The sequence below is a fragment of the Diuraphis noxia genome, unplaced genomic scaffold (genome assembly GCF_037042655.1).
Source record: "Diuraphis noxia isolate RWA-SAM2 unplaced genomic scaffold, SU_Dnox_SAM2 contig0002, whole genome shotgun sequence".
Lineage (NCBI taxonomy): Eukaryota > Metazoa > Arthropoda > Insecta > Hemiptera > Aphididae > Diuraphis > Diuraphis noxia.
In genome coordinates, this window is record NW_028301712.1 from 50,428,361 (window position 1) to 50,447,975 (window position 19,615).

Below are 19,615 nucleotides of genomic sequence, written 5' to 3' on the forward strand. Positions count from 1 at the left end.
TAAGAATTATTAAATACATAAATTATTATTTTAGATTCTGAACGAAGTGATGAATGTATTGATTTAACAATGATGTGTTGTTTTTTTTTGTTTTTGTGTCTGTGTACAGCATAACTAGGTAGTCGAAATAATGCTTCAATTTCAAACTTTGGGGGTGCTTTCCGATGTAAAAGTGAATATCCTTGGTGCATTATAGAGGTCAAAAGTAAACATTTTCCAACAGTTTTCAAAAAAATCGAGAAAAACAAAAAAAAAATGACACAAAAACGGGAATTTTTACGCAAAACCAGTTTTCGACCAAATCGATTTTTTTATATGGTTGTAATTCAAAAACTAATCACTGTAAATATATGAAATTTTCACCAAATGTTTATGTTAGTGTTATCTATATACAGTTTAATTTTCAAAAATTTTTGACTTTTTTTTGAGATATTTATAGACCACTGAAATTTTCGATTTTTATGAGAATTTTTTTTGAAGTGTCGGTAAAAAAATTTTAGATGGCCAAAAATTTGAAAATTTAATACAGGGTTTCTTATGAGTTGTTCTTATTGTAGCTAAAAAAAAAATTAAAAATCGTTAGTCACATAATAAGCGTTTATAGTTCAAATTTTTACGAAATCTGTCGAAAACGCGAAAATTTGCAAGTAATTTTGAAGTTGAAAAATCATAAAAATTTTTGTGTTTATAACTAAGGATTAAAAATACAACATTAAGTTTTCCATACGATTTCCTTCAAGTAGCTATAATGAAAACTCGAAGCATCATTATAGGAAAAATTTTAAGTGCATTGGAATTTTAAATTTTTTGAAATAGCGTAACGATAACGATTTATCCTCAAACGATTTTAAATATTTGTTATTATTCAAAAAGTATAAGTCGTAGATACTTGAAAATGTTACCAGTTATTTATATTGGCATTTTATTTACATGATTTAATTTTCAAAATATTCTGACTATTTTTGCGGTATTTATAGACAACTGAAATTTTCAATTTTTATGAAAATTTTTTTTGAAGTGTCGATAACATTTTGTTGGCCCTATCAAAATACTTGAAAATTTAATACAAAGTTTCTAATAAGTTATTTTTATAGTGATTAAAAAATTATAAGAATACTATGCATAATTTTTTTTTATTAGCATTTGAAGTTCAAATATTGACAAAAATTCGTCAAAACCATGAATATTAGCAAATATAGTTGTAGTTCAAAATTCATAAAATTGTTTGTATTTATATCTAAGGTTAAAAAATTCAACACTAAGTTTTACATGAGTTTTGCTTCAAATAGCTATAGAGAAAATTTGAAGCGTCATTATAGGAAAAATGTTTTGAGCGTTTGAGTTTTAAATTTTCATGAAATCAGGTATATGTATATCTATGATAATATAAGGTATTATGAATTATGATAACTACATGCAATGTTTTTGGAAAAATTGATTAACCATGCCTTATTCAAAATCATAGACCTATAAAACAATGGACCGCGCATAGAGAGAGATCCGTGAATCAAAGATATGTGCGAGAGAGAAAAGGCTATGTTAGAAATACCAAAGAGAATATAAACAAAAATATATTAATTAGTCTTTGAAATATTTTATTTTCGTGCCATTACATAATATTATTATTATCACAGAACAATATGTTATTATTGAACTGTTGAAGTAGTTCTATTTCTGTATACCAGTACACCTGTATTGTTTTGGGCAGTATCTTTTATAGGTCTATGTTCAAAATGTGTCCTAATTGAAAAATAATATATTTGTTTCTAAATAGAATATATGACAATATTTAAATATAATATATCCTGTATTAGCGTTTTTATTTAACATTAATCAATGACGGCAGCAGAGGAGTAGTAGTGTTCATACAGATCCTCCTCTGCTGTCGGTTTAAACGAAAAATAAAATATATAATAATAATATATCCTAGATTGACAAATCATCTCCGTTCAGAATCGTTTTTCGTATACAATGATACCTATCATTGCATTCAAATCTAATCTACCCTAGTCAGAGGTCCACCCCACCACCTAATGTACAGCAGAGCGACATCCACTTACCTGCCTTTTTTATTTTTATCCATGGTACAGCTTCAACTGCTAAGATTATTAGCTTGTAACAAAATTAAACATATATTATTGAAACTATTATTTAACTGAAAAAGTAGCCTTTTTGCATAATTCAACTACAAACTACAGAAATGTCAAAAAAAAGTAATTATTGACATTTCATTAATTTAAGCAACACAAATGCTCAACCCTCAACTATTTTGAGTATTTGCTACGTGGTATACTACCAAAAAGTCCAAGGTCTAAACAATTTTCGTTAAAAAGTCCCGTATATATATATTATATAAGTAAAATGAAAAATACGATGTGATGCAATTAACTTCTAATTGTAACTAAATGATTTACCACCTGATGAAATTAATAAATTATCTCGTAGGCATATATCAATATCATATCACAATTTTGTTTTTGGATTTTAAACACTGCTTGCGATTTTGGGCAGAATGTATTAATTAAATACTATTGATTTTATCTTAATTATAAAAAAGATGGACAAGTAGGTACCGTTCAGCTGTGTATTTATGTGTTATTTTTGAATTTAATGATAAACCATTACATGTAAAAAACTAATCAGAGTGAAGATTAAATTAAATTAAATGTCCAAAAAACAGATCTTTGTAAATGTATACCCACAGATATGTTATTTGTTCAGAAAAATTTTGTCCTATTGCTAAAATAAATTTATCTTAGTCGTAAAACATTATTTTACTTTTGCCTAATAATTTTTTTGATTTGATATTTTAAAGGGTAAACACATTATTTATAAAGACACAATTGTTTCGAAATATTGGCCTTACATCCCATTGAGTTGCTGAATGATAATAACTGAATAGAATCAATGCTTCATGTTATGTTACTCTACAATCATTGCCATCAATGAAATCTGTGCCCTATCCGTGTACATAATTATTTTTAATATGTAATTGGTATTTCTGATTTTCAATTACTTTTATTATATGATATATCAAAACTATAAAATATGTCTAAGAGTTATAGTGTTATATCAATACACCATAAGCAATATTGTATTAAAATTATAATAATATTATATACTTTATTTAACATATATATTATATAAATATAATTACTTAAATATTAAAATCATGGATACAAGATATATATTAAATAAATAATTAAATTATAAACATCATTAATTATGAATCCAGTGTTTTAGGTATCTACCTACAAATCTTTAATTATAAAAATTACAATGTATTCATACATTCAGGTATGGATATGAAAAACTGAAATATTTATATTTAACAATTCTGAATAGTGAATAGGTAGTTTAACTTTAAAAGTTTAATAATATATTGATTTTAACTTGGCTAAATTACCTCAGTATTATAGCAATAAATTGTAATATGCAATTCAAGAATATATTACAATATTTATTTTAAGAAAGGAAGAAAAGTATAAAATATTGTTTAATGTTTAATATAAATTAATAAATTATATACTTACTTTACAATTTTGTTTCAATTTATCAATACTTCATATGCCTCTATATGCCCAACTTAGAAAATAAATGTAACTCTGATAAGATAATAAACTTAAATTTTATTGGACTATTTGAGAAGCTTTAGTTTATCTATCTAACTTCACCATTTTATAGGATGTGTATTATTTTATTTATGTACTTATAGTTTCTATATTATGTTGATTAAATATAAAATATGGGTGTATGGTGTAATTCAATCCTATTCACAAAATAAAATTAATTATTAATCTTTAGGTATATTTTATGATCTTTTTAAAATTTTATTTTACTATCAGAGATTGACACTTACATTTATACAAATCACATGAATTAATACTACCTTGTATAAAATTGAATTTGAAATCATAAAAACAAAATGTGGAATTATGTACCCACTAACTTACAGCAATAAATGTAACTACCTTCCAAGTTCAAGATTATTTTTACAGCTCTAAAAGGCGATGACAGACAAAAAAAATTTAAAAATGTTTAACTAACGCCGTTTTTAATCACTGCAGTTTGTGAACTGCAGAACAATGTGAAATACAACCTGTATATGTGAAATAAAAGTTATTTTTATTATTATTATTTAATATTCCCAATGTAATTATTTAAAAAATTATGTTTTGCATATTATACTTATTAAGGTAGGTTCAGTGTACTTATGTAAATGTTTTAATATATATTTTTGTTCCAACATACAATAAATTATTAAAATTTACTTTATGAGTAATATTATGTACTTATTTATATGGAATGATAATAATTTAACATTAAACTGTTTTTGATGAGATTTTTTTTGTAATTATCGTAACATTTGTAAATGAACATGATTAGATTGATGAATATTTAAATGACAATAGAAATATTATAATAATTTTCATTTTTTCATAAATATGTCCAAATCGATAAATCTACAGTATAAAAATATTGTTGAGCCTTAGATCATGCTTGATAACTTTTGGATGAACTTTGTCCTAAAGAAAGTCCATCATCTTCACTACTAGTTTTTTTAACAAACATTGGATTTATTAAAATAGCTTCATCCATCATTCGTACTGTACTGCTAAATGATATCTTATTAGTTACCTGAAAAATTATGATTTTAAAAATATACTAGGTATATATAATAAATTATAGATATATTAATACTTCATCTAGAATTTTTTTTAGAACACTTGGATCTTCATATTTCTTGGGTGGATCATTAAACATAATTGTACCTTCTTTACGATTAATCTTGCCATAAATTTCACCAGATTCAATCTAAAATTGTAAATATTATTAATATTTTATAAAAATTTTTTGTTTGTTTTAAATACCATGGCCATTAAATGTTCTTCTGCTTCTACTATGTTAGGAAGATTGATTCTTTGTGCTAAATCAGAAATTGACATATTCAAAAAAGTATTTGTCAATTTAAGTATATTCTTCCTGTGCAATGCTTTTACAACTTGTTTTACTAATCCTCTATTATTATCTCTATATTAATTAACAAAAAAAATTCAAGTAAAATGTACAATTAAAAAAAACTAAACAAACAAACCTTAGATAAACATCATGGTACTTGTGGATTGTCCTTTGTAATTCTTCAGGATCACCACTTTGATATGCTGGTATTATATCCAAATAAGCTTGACACACAGGTTTGAGCACTCTTTCAATGAGGGCTGGTGATAACTTTGGAAGTGCAGGTACGGTTCCTAAATGTATAATTGAGACCAAAACAAATTTCTTATATGATTCTATCATAATTTGAGACAGCATAGGAAGTAAAGTTGTAAGAGCAATTTCAAAGAATGTAATTGCCCTTGAATAATTCTTCATTGCAGTGTAGATCACACCACCCAAATAGTAGTAACTTAAAAAAAATTTTGGATCAAAAGTCACTCCAGGCTGAAAACAAAATTAATTATAAAATTATTTAAATTTCATAGGACAAATAAAAATGAAATGAAATTAAGACTTAAGTTTATATTATGCTTCAAATATAACTGAACAAGGAGATTTAATACTTAAATGATTATTAATACACTACGTATATGGGATTGTTTTTTCCGGTTAATTATTATAGTCAAAAAATTACTATTAATTTGAAATTTCAAGATTTAATTTAATACCATAAATCAGAGTTCAGATTTGATAACAAAAATTGTTGGTGTATTATACATTTATAAATTTGATCCATAATACGAGGTATATCCAGAAAGTAAGTTCCGTTTTCTATTTTTATTTTTGCATGGGAACAATTTAATCATCCGCCCTACAGTCCAGATTTGGCACCCAGTGATTTTCATCTTTTTTTACACATGAAATCATTTATGGGTGGCCAGAACTTCAACGAAGATGATGAGGTGAAAAAGGCTATTAGCGCATGGTTACAATCACAGGCGTCATCTTTCTATGATGAAGGGATACAAAAACTAGTACCTCGATATGATAAGTGCTTAAATAATGGTGGTAACTATGTTGAAAAATAGAGTAATACATGTATTTTATATTCAAATAAAATTTATAATAAAATTTACACATTTACATGTTTTTATTGCCCAACGGAACTTACTTTCTGGACACGCCTCGTACATAAAATTATATTTATAAAATGATCTTGTTTTTTTTTTTTTTAATCTTTATAAAATATTAATATGTGTTCTATATTCAAGCATCAAAAATATTTGAAAGGCCAATAAACTTATTTTTATGATTATTATCAATGTTAACCCATCATAAATACTGATAAACCTCGTCTAAAAATGGGGGAGTATACCATTTTTTCCCGAAATTAATTTTTCCAATGTTCAAATTTTCTTAATAACTAGATTTTCGAATGTTTAGTTTTTACCAATTGGAAAAAATAAATATTGGCTGTAGTGGTTTTTAGAAAAAATGTGTGATGGTGTAATACATAGAAAGCACGAACTAAGATATATATATATATATATATATATATATATATACAGGGTGATTCTTTTATCAAACAACACTTATATGGTGTTTGTGTGTAAATACCACCTAACACCTAACATACACCTATAACACACAAACACCACCCAAAACCACCCAACTTTGGGAGGCTATATCTTGTAAACGGATTAACGAAAAATGAAAATTTAAACGTGAAAATTCATTGAAAAAATAGCCTTTTTAGTTTATGAAATTTTAAGTATAGGTTGTCATTTGAAAATCAAAAATGGATAATGGTTAACCTGATAAATATAAGGGTGAATATATTTAAAAAAATATATAGTTCTAGAACAAGATGGTTCTAAAATTTTGAAAAAAAAAAAATTTGAAAAAAATCAATAGTTTTTGAAATAATGAGTGTTGTTTGATAAAAGAATCACCCTGTATATATATATATGTACAGGGTGGGCAAGATACTCAAAAAAAGTATCATGATACATGATACATGAAACATGCATTTAGTGTATCAAGATACAAGATACATGATACATGTATCAAAGATACTAAGATACATGATACTTTTATATTTCTAATTGAATTTTATTTACTATTAAACTTAAAATGTCTATACATAATTCACTATACTGTCAATACATAAATACTTATAAAGTCATAATTATATTAAATAATATAATAAGTCAATAGGTACACATTATAAATTTATATGTTTATAACTAATACAGTAATACATCAGTATATAATCCAGCGACACGGTAGTGTCGCGAGCTAAGTAAAAAAAAAAGGAAGGCGAAGCACTCGACCGTGTATATCTACAGAAACCTAAACATTCCCATTTAATACGTGTTAATATTTTGGTATTCTTTATTAAAGGCTGTAGGTCTAATAAATGAACCAAATAGTTAGAATGAGATATCAATCGATCGAGAAAATCATAGGCTACGTGCTTTTATAATTTTAAATAGAATCGGTTGAATAGTATTTTAGTTATGATCAAAAAACTGTGGATATTTAAGTGATCATTTTATATTACTTTCGCCGCCGGCTGCCGTCTTAAACGCGTCATGTTGACGGGACGAGTGAGGGGATTCTTGTGACGGCGGCGTGTGTCTCCCACTACTATTGCTTCCCCCCACCGCTAGACACATACAACACACTAACACGCGAACATGGTCCACAATCGCTTATCAGTTATCGGTATCGGTGCATTCTGTTTTCGTAATTTCGATTTTCGTTCTTTCGTCTCGCGTCCTGCGTACGAGCTTGTTGTCGGCGTTATTGTCTCGTGTCCATAATAGAGATTCCATAATATTATTATTCAATGCACGTGGTATCACCAAACCTAACCGTATCGACTATCTATCATTTTCCATTGAGCATTTTATTGTTAAATAATATATAGTCGTTATAATAATAATAATTATTATAACAGTCTTTATTATAATACTTTATTTTGACTGTCTTCATATTTGTGTCGAATTGTGTCTACATTAAAAATGGTAACTTAACTCCAAAAGGCGCGAGATATGAGGAAAAAAAATATCAGGAGTCTACTCAATCTAAAATCGTAGTTGAAAGTTATAATAGTACTACTATTAAACAGTGCAGTATTAACACGGTACATGAAGTACCACTAAAAAGAAAGAATCCAAAATCCAAACAGTTATTTCCATTTTATTAAATATTGAAAAATGTACCAATAGATCAATTGGTAAATTAAAAATGCCTCTGGTTCAAGGTAGGTGTACTGCAGATAGAGTATTAAAATGGGTGCTGAAGTATAGGAAACAAAATGTACTTTTGTACAGAACGATATATTTAAACATCTTAAAAAAATTATAAATAAGACATTACATCATAATAATGGGAAAAAAAAATAAAAAATATCTTGACCCTAATAAAAACTAATGATATCTCAACAAAAACACTACGTCAACTCCGTGTAAAAAAACGCTAAATAAAAAAAAAAAAAAATATATAAATGTAATAAAATGTGTGATATAAGGTGGAATCTAAGTAAATAGTTTAATGAATAAAATGTATGTATAAATAATTAATTCAAATTTAATAAAAATTGGTTATTTATATTAATTTATAATATGAATTATTTTAACTCAAATTGATCCAATTTTGGTTTACTTGGCCGGAAGATTCAGTCTAAAAAATGTATAGCCAAGTACTAATAGTTTATGTAATAAATAATGAAAGCACCATTACAATAAATAAATTGTTTCCGGCTAAGTAAACCAAAATTGGATCAATTTGAGTTAAAATAATTCATATTATAAATTAATATAAATAACCAATTTTTATTAAATTTGAATTAATTATTTATACATACATTTTATTCATTAAACTATTTACTTAGATTCCACCTTATATCACACATTTTATTACATTTATATATTTTTTTTTTTTTTATTTAGCGTTTTTTTACACGGAGTTGACGTAGTGTTTTTGTTGAGATATAAATACACCAAAATTAATAGATTGCATAAAAATTACATCTTAATTTGTATACATTTCAGTTAAGTGCTTTAGTGCTTATCTGTATAACTGTAGATACGTATACCGTATAATGGGCTACAGACATACGGGCACCTTAATTTAATTTAATGTTTTTCAAATTATCTTACAGCTTTAAAAGTTATAAAGTTGTGTGGTACATTTTTTCGGTATCGTTAATTTCAACTCGATTGCATCTGTACAATTTTTCATAAAAATACAATCCGTGACGAAATTATCTAATAACAAAAATCGAAATGTCTTGGCACTATTCAGTACACATTTTTACAATAAAAGTATCTTGTATCTTTTGGAAAAAAAGATACAACTATACAATTTACTGGTATAAAATGTATCATGATTCATGATACAAGATACAATTATTGTATCATACATTGGCAGTATCAAAGATACGTATCAACTCTAATTGTAGGGGTGTATTACTACTATTACTAGGTGTCAGGAGACTCAGGATACAACCGTAACAATCACAAATTTAAGGCAAATTATAACAATATTTATTTAGATAATTAAACAATTAGTAGCACATTATAATATATTAATATGTGATAATTTATAAACAAAATATATTGCTTTACAATATCATTTGCCATCGCCATTCGATACTAGCGAAGAACATACGTACTAATTCATAATTGTTGTCGATCGTCGTGAATGAAAATTAATTTTAATCGTATAAATCTGAGGTTAATTTATAATAATTTAAGAGGACGCTACACACATATTTGTTTTCTCCGTCTTATAAATGCATAACCTAACAAATTTACGCTCAGCAGATCACATTTTAATTCCGTAAACTTGATTTTAAGAAAATTAGAACATTTTATTTATATTATGTGTTTGTATATGGGCTTTTTACGATTTTACGATTTTTACGAGTTCAATTTTGTAGCAAGTGATGGTCATGCGTGTATAAAAATTTTCAAACTCCCTTAAAAATAAAGTTATCGTAAAAAATCCACATACTAACACAGATAATGTTCTTACCATCAAGATTCATAATAGGTCAATTTACTCTAACTTTTAAAACTAACGGAGTTAAACCAGGGGCGTATTGCATTCATTTGGGGTATTGCAAGATATTCTATCTAATGCATACTTAAAATTTATCAAGATGCATTTTGGGCTGACAATAATTTTTCTGCGCCGGACAAAGATTATTCTTTTTTTTAGTATGATTGATCTCAAACATCGGCATCTATTATCTCTGGTCATTAAGTAGGTATATAGTAGGTTAGTTATGTTACGTTGAGTTTCTAACCTATTTATAGCAACGTAGAACAAATAAATGACTGCGGCTGATCACTATATGCCATGATAATAACACAACATGCTTAAAATTAAACCATTGAATAATACATTATTAAAATACTATTATAATATGATATAAAATAATTCGATAATGAAATAAAGTTGTGAGTGTACTTATATTTTACATCATTAGATTTATGGAGGATAAAATTGTCGAGCGTTGCGAAAAATTTTTTTTTATTATAACTTTAGTCTATATTATATTGGCCTGTCTTCTAGTTAACATATATTTCAAAAAGTTGAAATGACGTCCCTGAGTTAAACGTGATCTTAGCGTAAATTATTGCTATGTTAGTATGTTACCTACGCACTTGTAAGACGGAGACAACAAATATGTGTGTACCTAGCACTGTAGCGTCCAAGTATTAAATTTATAACACAGTAGGTATTAATCAACTAGCATCTAATAACAGATATTAACCCTCTACAGGCAAGGCCCGGTCACGGGTGACCGGACTAAGATAAGACATTAATAACAAGATTATAACATTAAATACTATGCACCGGATTATCCCATATCCTTTTATAGATAAGCCCACCGTTTGCCTGATATATTTTTGCTTACCTGCTATACCTCAGTAAGCTTCCAGCTTACAGATCGTGAGTTTTTTTTTGGGAAAAGACCAAGAAACTATTTGGTCATCTCAACCACTTATAGATTCAAGTTGTTTTTTTTTTTTTTTTTTTTATAAATATATATTACCATTGATTATACTTTAGTATGCATATTAGTATTAATTATGATAAGTAAAAATAAAGAGAATTTATAAAAAAGTTTGATTATTTCTAATATAAAATTACATTGGTCACCCGTGACCACCCTTGTCTGGTCTGTTGGAATTTATAGCCTTGCCTGTGGAGGGTTAATAAATTGAAATATTTTGAAATTCAAATTTTATAATATCAAATGTTGAGCCCCTTGCAGGTGCTCACCTCAGGGCCTCGGCCTAGCGCTGAAAGTTCCTACCTACATGGCTACATAAATAACATAAAAAAGGTATTATTTTTAGTTATTTATTTTTTCTAAAAACCACTTTGACTAATGTTTATTTTTTCCGATTGGTAAAAATTGAACATTGGAAAAATTAAAATGTGGAAAAAGTGGTAGATAACTTTGTATATAGTAGCATATTTTAGCACTTATTATAGTGCTTTTAAGTGCTATAAGTCCCTAACCCTGGTCATAACACTCCTATTGATAAATTAAATTTCATTATCAGTTTTTTTTGTAACCATTAGCTATAGCCAAACAATTTTTTCTGTGTTTATAGTGGTAAAATGAAAGCTAAAGTTCTTGGAATAATAATGTACCTAACACTCTTAAGAGCCCGCATTTGCTGAGTTCTACATCAATTGCTATACACTGTACAGAAGCTGCCTAAAGTTACTCTTATTCAAATATTTTAGTAAATAAATATAAATTTCAAATTAATAACAAATGAATTAAGTAACTAGGCATCTTTACTGCTTTCTGTTTATAGATATATACACAGTCCATGAAAAAAAAAAAAATGGTAAAATTAAATTTAAGTTTGGTGTGTCTGTTGTCTTAGTAGGTTTTATATTTTGTTTGAATAAATAAATATTTATGGAAAATGTAGTCATTTAAATATCTTTTAATTAAACAGAATATTAATTTATACTTGTAATGTTTAGATAGTGTATTGACGTATTGTATATCAAAAAAATAATAGTTGATATTCATTATTAGCAAAATATTTACTTATTTGTAGAGTAATTAATGACTAATAAGTTGTATCTACAACTAATGATTATATTACTTACCTCATCAGTTCCCAATACATATATATCTTGATCCAAAAGACTTAGGGCAGGCTTAAGATTATTGGACATTAAACAGGCTTGACATAAAAGACAATGGAGTTGAGTTAATTGATATGGTTTTTCCTGCAATTTACATATAGCACGCCTTATTATTGGAATAGCAGACATAGGTTTCTCCATATCACCAAGGTTAGTCAACATAGATTTCATCACATTAGCCACTATAAATCAACATAAAAATTAGATAAAATAATCTATAATACAAAACTAAAATTATAAATAAACTTACATGGTTCGGCCAAAACTCTGAGTTCATCTTCACTGATAGTAATTACAAAGTCATTAATTTGTGTTGCTATTGCTGTATGATATTGAACTCCTGGTATATCAGGGGGTTTTTGGGCAGTAGCTTTAACACCCAAAACAGTAAGTACTGTAATTGAATTCTCATGAACATCAAGTGCCTCAAGAACGCTATCTAAATTAGTAACATATTTATGTAGTGTTTCTGATTGTTTGGAAAGATATTCGGTAAGTTCTCGATTATCACCTGTAAAATAATCAGGCAGAAATGTAAATTCAAAATATTATTAAGTTACTATTTAATTAATTAATATGATTTTAAAGAGTTCTTAAATAAGAAAATGATTAAATACGACTATTATCAATTAATCATAGGTATTTAAACATTTTTTAGAGTATAGTAACTCACCCGAGTTGGCCAAATTTCTGACGGTCAGCACGAATTGGTCAAGTAGAGGGACCACCATGTCGCTGTCCATATTTCTCCGAAATAGTTGTTTATAAACTTATTGTAATGAATATTGTTATTTATTAATTTCACGTCCGTCGTGAACAATTTAACGTAAATGTGTAATGCGCTATTGCGCTTATAACATTATTATGTATACTGTATAGTCAATGTTGTCAGAAACTCAGAAACGACAGAAACTAAGAGTTTGAGTCTCCAATCTCATATCCCATGATAATATTATGATTATAATATATAATATAATAATATATATATCATACTTCCATTTATTTATTCGTGATACTTCATAGTTGTCAGTGTGTCCCACAAACAAATTTAACAATATTAAATGTGCACCAAGTATACCGCATTATTGGTTGGTTGGTATCGACGACGATGAAGATAACGCGAAAAGGCAGATAGCGATCGGCATTAATTGATAAACAGTAAAAAAAGCACTAACACTTAACAATAAGTCAGTAAAGTGTCATTGTGTCAACAGTTTTTACTTTTTATTCTTGGTGGAATCACTAGAATCTCATGGTCCTCCATTAATAATAATTTGTATATCTCAAGTCTCTTAGTTCATGGTAAACCGCACACAAAACACAACAGCCCTTATCACGTAAGGTAATAACATTTTGGAAAATTATGTAGTTGTTGTGCTTGCTTATTTAGTCATGTCGATTATGACCAAACAATAGGTAGAATGCATGGGAAAGAATATATCGTAGATTTGTAGCCAGCAAGACGAGGAGTGAGGATTGAGGACGTGAAAATATTAGTTATTACTTAGTAATTTCACATCTGAGTGTACCGAATGTTGGGTGTGTAAATAATCACTGCGTACATTTTTAACTTTTCTCACAGATTTCAGTAAACCTATTATCAAGATGCCTGAAGGTGTTGAAGAAGTTCCTACTATCGGTATTATTTATCCACCACCAGAAGTAAGGAGTATCCTTTATATGACAACATTGATTTATTAATTTTATTTTGATTTAATTTTTTGTCTTACATCAAAATAAGTGTTGTATCTAATACACTTATTACATACAAAAGATTCCATTTTGATAATATACGAGTATACAATAGTTAATAGTTTAGTTACTTGTTTATTTAAGTTGTTATTGTTTAACGTATTTGAAAAAAATAAGAGGATTTGTTTTTAGATATAGAATTCAATCTGAGTGTTGCTGCACAGAAGTAAGGTTCAAATCAGATCTTATTACCAATTTTAGATGTATAATTACTAGGCTATAATACATAGAATATGTTTTTAATTTATTAAATAGTTTCTTAACTACCTCTAAATCAAGATATTGTTGATAAAACTGCAAGTTTTGTAGCAAGAAATGGACCAGAATTTGAGTCTCGCATTCGTCAAAATGAATTGGGCAATCCTAAATTCAATTTTCTTACCCAAGGCGACCCTTACCATGCATACTATGTACACAAAGTCAAAGACCTCAGGGAAAAAGCTGGTAAGTATTCATTTTATTTATTGTGTTGTTGTACTTACATAAGTTATTTATTTTTATTTTGCTATAGCACAAGAACCAACATTACCACCTAAAGAAACAAAGAGCATGTCAACTGCTACTCAACTCAAACAACAAGAGCTCTTGAAACAAGTACAGGAAGCAATATTTGTACCAAAAGATCCTCCAAAAGAATTTGAATTCATTGCTGATCCTCCATCAATATCAGCTCTTGACTTGTATGCATTATGAATTAACTTTTCCAATAAACATTAACCAATATATTTTAACATTTTAGAGACATAGTGAAGCTTACAGCATTATTTGTTGCTCGTAATGGCAGACAGTTTTTAACCAATTTGATGGCAAGGGAGCAACGTAACTTTCAATTTGACTTTTTACGTCCACAACATTCTCTATTTCAATATTTCACAAAGCTTCTTGAACAGTACACTAAAGTTTTGATGCCTCCTAAAGATCTTATGAAGTGTTTAAAGGAAGAAAGTTATGATCGACAACAAATTTTAGATGATGTCAAATATCGTTCTGAATGGCAAAAACACCAAGACGCTTTACGTAGAAAAGAAGAACAGCTTATTGAAAAAGAAAGATGTAAGTTTTATTAAAATACTCTAGCTTTTGATTATCTCATAAAATGTATTTATTTTCCAGTGGCCTATGCTCAGATTGATTGGCATGATTTTGTTGTCGTTGAAACTGTTGACTTTCAATACGGTGAAATTGGCAATTTCCCTCCACCAACTACCCCAGATCAAGTTGGTGTGCGTACATTGATGCAAGAACGTGTTGATAATGGAGAAGAAGCTGTTGAAATGAGTGATGCAGAAGACGACATGCAGGTAGACAGTGACGATGAAATGGAAAAAAGAGTTAATGGTAGGATGTATGCACCAGAAAGTGAACTCAGAGTACCTGGCGAAGAAAAATCCAGTAGAGACAACAACCAGGTAATATTTAAAATTTATATTTATATACTAAAACAATTTTTTTACTATTTAATTTAAATAAAATAAAGGTTCAAGACATGGATGAATCGTCTAGTGATGATGAAGGAGATTTACCACCAGGTGTTTCGAAATCTGATAGTCGTTCAAGCCAAATGACTCAGCCGGCTGTTCCAGAAAAGGTTATTGTGAAAAAGGGATACAATCCCAAACAAAGTAAGATTTAATTTAGCTTATATAAAATCATTATATTAGATGTACTTCTATTTGGCTTTATATCTACAGTTGTGCGAGCACCAGTTAAAGCACCTCCTGAAGAATATTTAATATCTCCAATTACTGGTGAAAAAATACCGGCAAGCAAAGTCCAAGAACATATGAGAATTGGATTATTAGATCCCCGTTGGGTAGAACAACGAGATAAGCATATTAGTGATAAAATGAATCAGGAATCTGTGTATGCTCCAGGTACTTTTGACCAAATTAGTAAATAATTTGTTTTTAACATTATCATTTTATCTGTGTAGGAGCTGCTATTGAGGCTAGTTTGAAACAGTTGGCTGAACGCCGTACTGATATATTTGGTGTTGGTGTTGAAGAAACTGCCATTGGTAAAAAAATTGGTGAAGAAGAGAGTAGAAAAGATGATAAGGTATGAAATTTAGAAATACAGTAGAAGCCACTTATTAGGATCATTTGGACTTAGATGAAGTGTGTCAATTAATCAGCTGATTCTAATTAACTATTGATTTTATTTACTATGAAAAAAAAAATGTTGCATAAAACATGTATCTATATCATTTTTTCCATACTTTTCATATTAGCACAGTAACATACCACATACAATTGTGATTCCTTCTTAGTTTTTTCTTGGCCCTGTCACTTTTGAGTGCATATGTGTTTGGGTAAGGCTCTAGTATTAAGCCCAGTCTTGTCCACTTTGAAAATAATATCATCCATCAGTTTGGTTCAATAAGTTTCATAACATTTGTGCTGTACATTGCAATTACAGGATATTGGTTTTTACCTATTAACTAGAGTTTTTAGTCATCTTTGGCACTAATTTTTTTCAAATAACTGATGTGTTGTTTCAATAATCTGATTGATTTGCAATGTTTTAATACTGACCGGGGTGACTAGACATTTTGTTTTAATTACACGATTGTATCATTTGTGTATGCCTTTTGTAAAAACAAATTAATTATTTAATTTTTGTAGGCCACATGGGATGGGCACACCTCTAGTGTAGAAGCTGCAACTCGTGCAGCACGAGCTAATATCACCCTAGAAGATCAAATTCACCAAATTCATAAAGTTAAAGGTCTAATTCATGATGACGAAAAAGAAAAAATTGGTCCTAAACCTGTATCAGGTACAGTCACTATTTCTCATCCGCCTACTTCTCAAGCCGTTTCTGTACAAATGTCAATGGCTAGTAACATGCAAAATGCAATGATGCAGCCACATGCTCCTAACATGATGCAATCGCAACCAATGATGATGGTTCAGCAACAACAGATGATGGGTGAGTTTAAAATTTAATTTGACGAGAGGACTGTCTATAATTCACAATAAAATCTTTATGTACCTATTCAATTTGTTACTCAAGTTTTTTATCGTTTTTCATCTTAAATAATTATTCAACTTAATTTTTACCTTTACATCTTAGTTATTGAGTATTTTGTCCCACGTATGTAGTTTATGGTTTGCCATTGTGATATGTTTTGTATCAACCAAAATTTTGGTTAAAATGTTATTTTTTTGATGCATAAAATCTTCTTTAAATAATATTTGTTCTTAGTTATTTATTGGTATTAACATGTTTTCAGTTCCTCAACCTCAAGCTTATCAGGTAATGCAACCCCAAATGCCACCAAATCCATTTTTAGGAGCTGCTAGAGGAATGATGCAACCACCATTACCTCAAGGTCCAGTAAGTATACATTAATGTTTTACCATTAATTAATAAAAAAGGTTCTGTTAATTATTCTATTGAAACTTTTTAATTAGCCTGGAATGAAGCATGTAATGGAAATTGCTGAAGATGAACCGCTTATGAAGAAACAGAAGACTGAAGATTCCTTAGAACCTGAAATACAGTTCATGATGAAGTTTAATGTAAATAGTTCAAAATACTTTTTTGGAAATTCTAAGATCATCTACTAACCAATTATACGTTTTAGGGTCCTATCATGTTTAATGTTGGAACACCTGTTCTCACCGACAAACCAGAATGGGCCCTCAATGGACAAATATTAAATATAACATTACCGCTTCAAGAAACAGTGTCTACGATTAAAACAAAAATCCATGAATTAACTGGAATGCCACCAGGAAAACAAAAACTACAATGTGATGTATGTAAACATATTTTAAATATAAATTTATGTGTAAAATTAATAAGTTAAATTGTTTTAAATTATTTTTCTAGGGATTGTTCTTTAAGGATTCCAATACATTAGCTTATTATAACATAGGACCTGGTTCAACCATTCATTTGCAATTGAAAGAACGTGGAGGTCGTAAAAAGTAAACGAAAAAATCTAAAATCTTTTTATTTATCATATATTTTACTACATATTACTACATTTATTAATAATTCATTGCATAAAATTAAACATGTATTAAATATCAATAATGTCGTAATGTAAAACTAGTTCTGTTTATAAATGTGTTTTTTTATATTCTAGTTACAGTTACGATCTTTTTTATAATATTATTGTACTACTTGACCATCCGAGTGGAAATCTAAATGTAGCAATAATAAATTAGTTTTACTTTCATACTAATATGTATTTTTGACTTATTACTAAAGTATTATTATGAGGAATAGAAATGGTTATTACCGATTGAAATGAACCAATGTAGTCATTACATTTACTTTGAACAAGTCCACATTCAGCCTGATACACAGCATTAAAGACGCAAAATGGGCAGCAACCTAAAATTATGTTTATCAACATTTAAAATGTTTTTGAATGTATTTAAAAAAATGCAGAAAATAGATGTACTGCTTGTGTAATATTAATAGGTACATTCAAAACATCATATAAAATTTGTAATATTATGGTTTTACACAATATATCAAAATTGTCTAGGTAAATTAATTAAATTTGTTTTTCGAGTACTGGAGTATCCATAACTGTAAATTAAACTTTTGTAAAGTAGTTACAGAAATAGTATTTTACTGAAAACATAGTCATTTTCAATACAGTTTTAAGTTAATACTATAATTTGTTTAATTTATTCATACCTAATGGCTATTTTACATTACAAGATGTAGAAGAATGACCTGACACTAATTAAAAATTGATAATAGTAAAATGCATGAAAATTATATAAGTAAATAAGTAATAGTGTAAAACATAGTTTAAGATTTACTTTTGTCTGAAAATTTCGTAAAAATATATTTCTTAGAAATAAGGGATTACAACTTACAAGTTATTGATTAGTGATTACTATGTTATTAAAACAATGTTAAAATGATTAAAACTACAGTTGGTATTTTGAAAACCTGCAGATGGTGAAAATGTAATGTTACTAAAGGATGATCCTTAACTATAGAAACAATTATCAATTTATATATTTCCATCTTTTCATTTGTTTATTGTTATAAATTTATTTTAGGTACTGAGTGAAGCTATAAATGTAATTATTGATTTTACAACGATGTGTGTCTATATTCATACTTTGGAGCAGTATAAAAGCACTCAGATTTTTAACACTGAGGTTTGTTTTTGGGTTTTGCTAGCAAATTAGATCTATTTGATACTCAAACTGGAGTATTCAAAACTGAAGACTGCAGTTAGCGATTTCCAAATAATGATAAAATGATCATTTAAAAGTTATAATGTAGTATAAAAATTGTGTACTCAATAGACAGATATAAAAAATTTTTAAAAAAATCTGAAAAAGGGTATTTGCGTCCGCAGGCAAATGTATTTTGAGGAGCAAAAAATTAAACTGAAAAATTTTACAGAGTACAAACTAAACTGAAGACTGAAGTTAGCAATTTCCAAATAATGGTAAAATGATCATTTAAAAGTTATAATGTAGTATAAAAATTGTGTACTCAATACAGATATAAAAAAATTTAAAAAGAATCTGAAAAGGGTATTTGCGCCCGCAGACAAATATATTTCGAGGAGAAAAAAAAAATTTTAAAAAGCATCAGTGGTAGAACAAGCTGAAGACTGCAATCTATAATTTCCAAATGCATAAACTTAATACTTATTATTGTGATTTAATAATCCAACTTGTATTTATTTTATTAAAATAGATTTTATGAGGGCATCGTGGCGAACGTCGTAAAACACAAGTTGCAA

The 19,615-nt window shown here is 28.0% G+C and overlaps 2 protein-coding genes across 3 annotated transcripts; one reads left to right on the forward strand and one right to left on the reverse strand.

Annotated features, from left to right (window-relative positions):
- Positions 1-4,208: 4,208 nt before the first annotated feature.
- CSN3 (COP9 signalosome subunit 3) lies at positions 4,209-13,080 on the reverse strand. Its single transcript, XM_015515437.2, has 7 exons — positions 12,806-13,080; positions 12,383-12,643; positions 12,094-12,314; positions 5,096-5,445; positions 4,872-5,031; positions 4,702-4,815; positions 4,209-4,638 (listed from the first exon to the last, which is right to left on the reverse strand). The coding sequence occupies exons 1-7, from the start codon at positions 12,873-12,875 to the stop codon at positions 4,495-4,497; spliced, it is 1,320 nt and encodes a 439-aa protein (XP_015370923.1). The 5' UTR covers positions 12,876-13,080; the 3' UTR covers positions 4,209-4,494.
- Positions 13,081-13,282: 202 nt separating this feature from the next.
- Positions 13,283-18,079, forward strand: LOC107166684 (splicing factor 3A subunit 1-like). Of its 2 annotated transcripts, none has more exons than XM_015515451.2 (14): positions 13,283-13,474; positions 13,715-13,801; positions 14,164-14,328; positions 14,396-14,564; positions 14,624-14,937; positions 14,998-15,293; positions 15,362-15,506; positions 15,576-15,758; positions 15,818-15,942; positions 16,509-16,815; positions 17,120-17,223; positions 17,301-17,408; positions 17,474-17,647; positions 17,722-18,079. In XM_015515451.2, exons 2-14 carry the CDS (start codon positions 13,738-13,740, stop codon positions 17,821-17,823), a joined length of 2,256 nt encoding a protein of 751 aa, XP_015370937.1. In that variant the 5' UTR covers positions 13,283-13,474; positions 13,715-13,737; the 3' UTR covers positions 17,824-18,079. The 2 variants fall into 2 exon arrangements, with proteins under 2 accessions (XP_015370937.1, XP_015370936.1); XM_015515450.2 differs by having other exon boundaries at positions 13,283-13,469.
- Positions 18,080-19,615: the final 1,536 nt, after the last annotated feature.

Coding starts and splice junctions, on each gene's coding strand:
- CSN3 (XM_015515437.2), bottom strand. CDS start 12,875: ATGGACAGCGACATGGTGGTCCCTCTACTTGACCAATTCGTGCTGACC. Junction 12,644..12,805: donor CAGAAATTTGGCCAACTCGG/GTGAGTTACTAT, acceptor ATTATTTTACAG/GTGATAATCGAGAACTTACC. Junction 12,315..12,382: donor CAGAGTTTTGGCCGAACCAT/GTAAGTTTATTT, acceptor GTTGATTTATAG/TGGCTAATGTGATGAAATCT.
- LOC107166684 (XM_015515451.2), top strand. CDS start 13,738: ATGCCTGAAGGTGTTGAAGAAGTTCCTACTATCGGTATTATTTATCCA. Junction 14,329..14,395: donor AGACCTCAGGGAAAAAGCTG/GTAAGTATTCAT, acceptor ATTTTGCTATAG/CACAAGAACCAACATTACCA. Junction 17,224..17,300: donor CACCATTACCTCAAGGTCCA/GTAAGTATACAT, acceptor CTTTTTAATTAG/CCTGGAATGAAGCATGTAAT.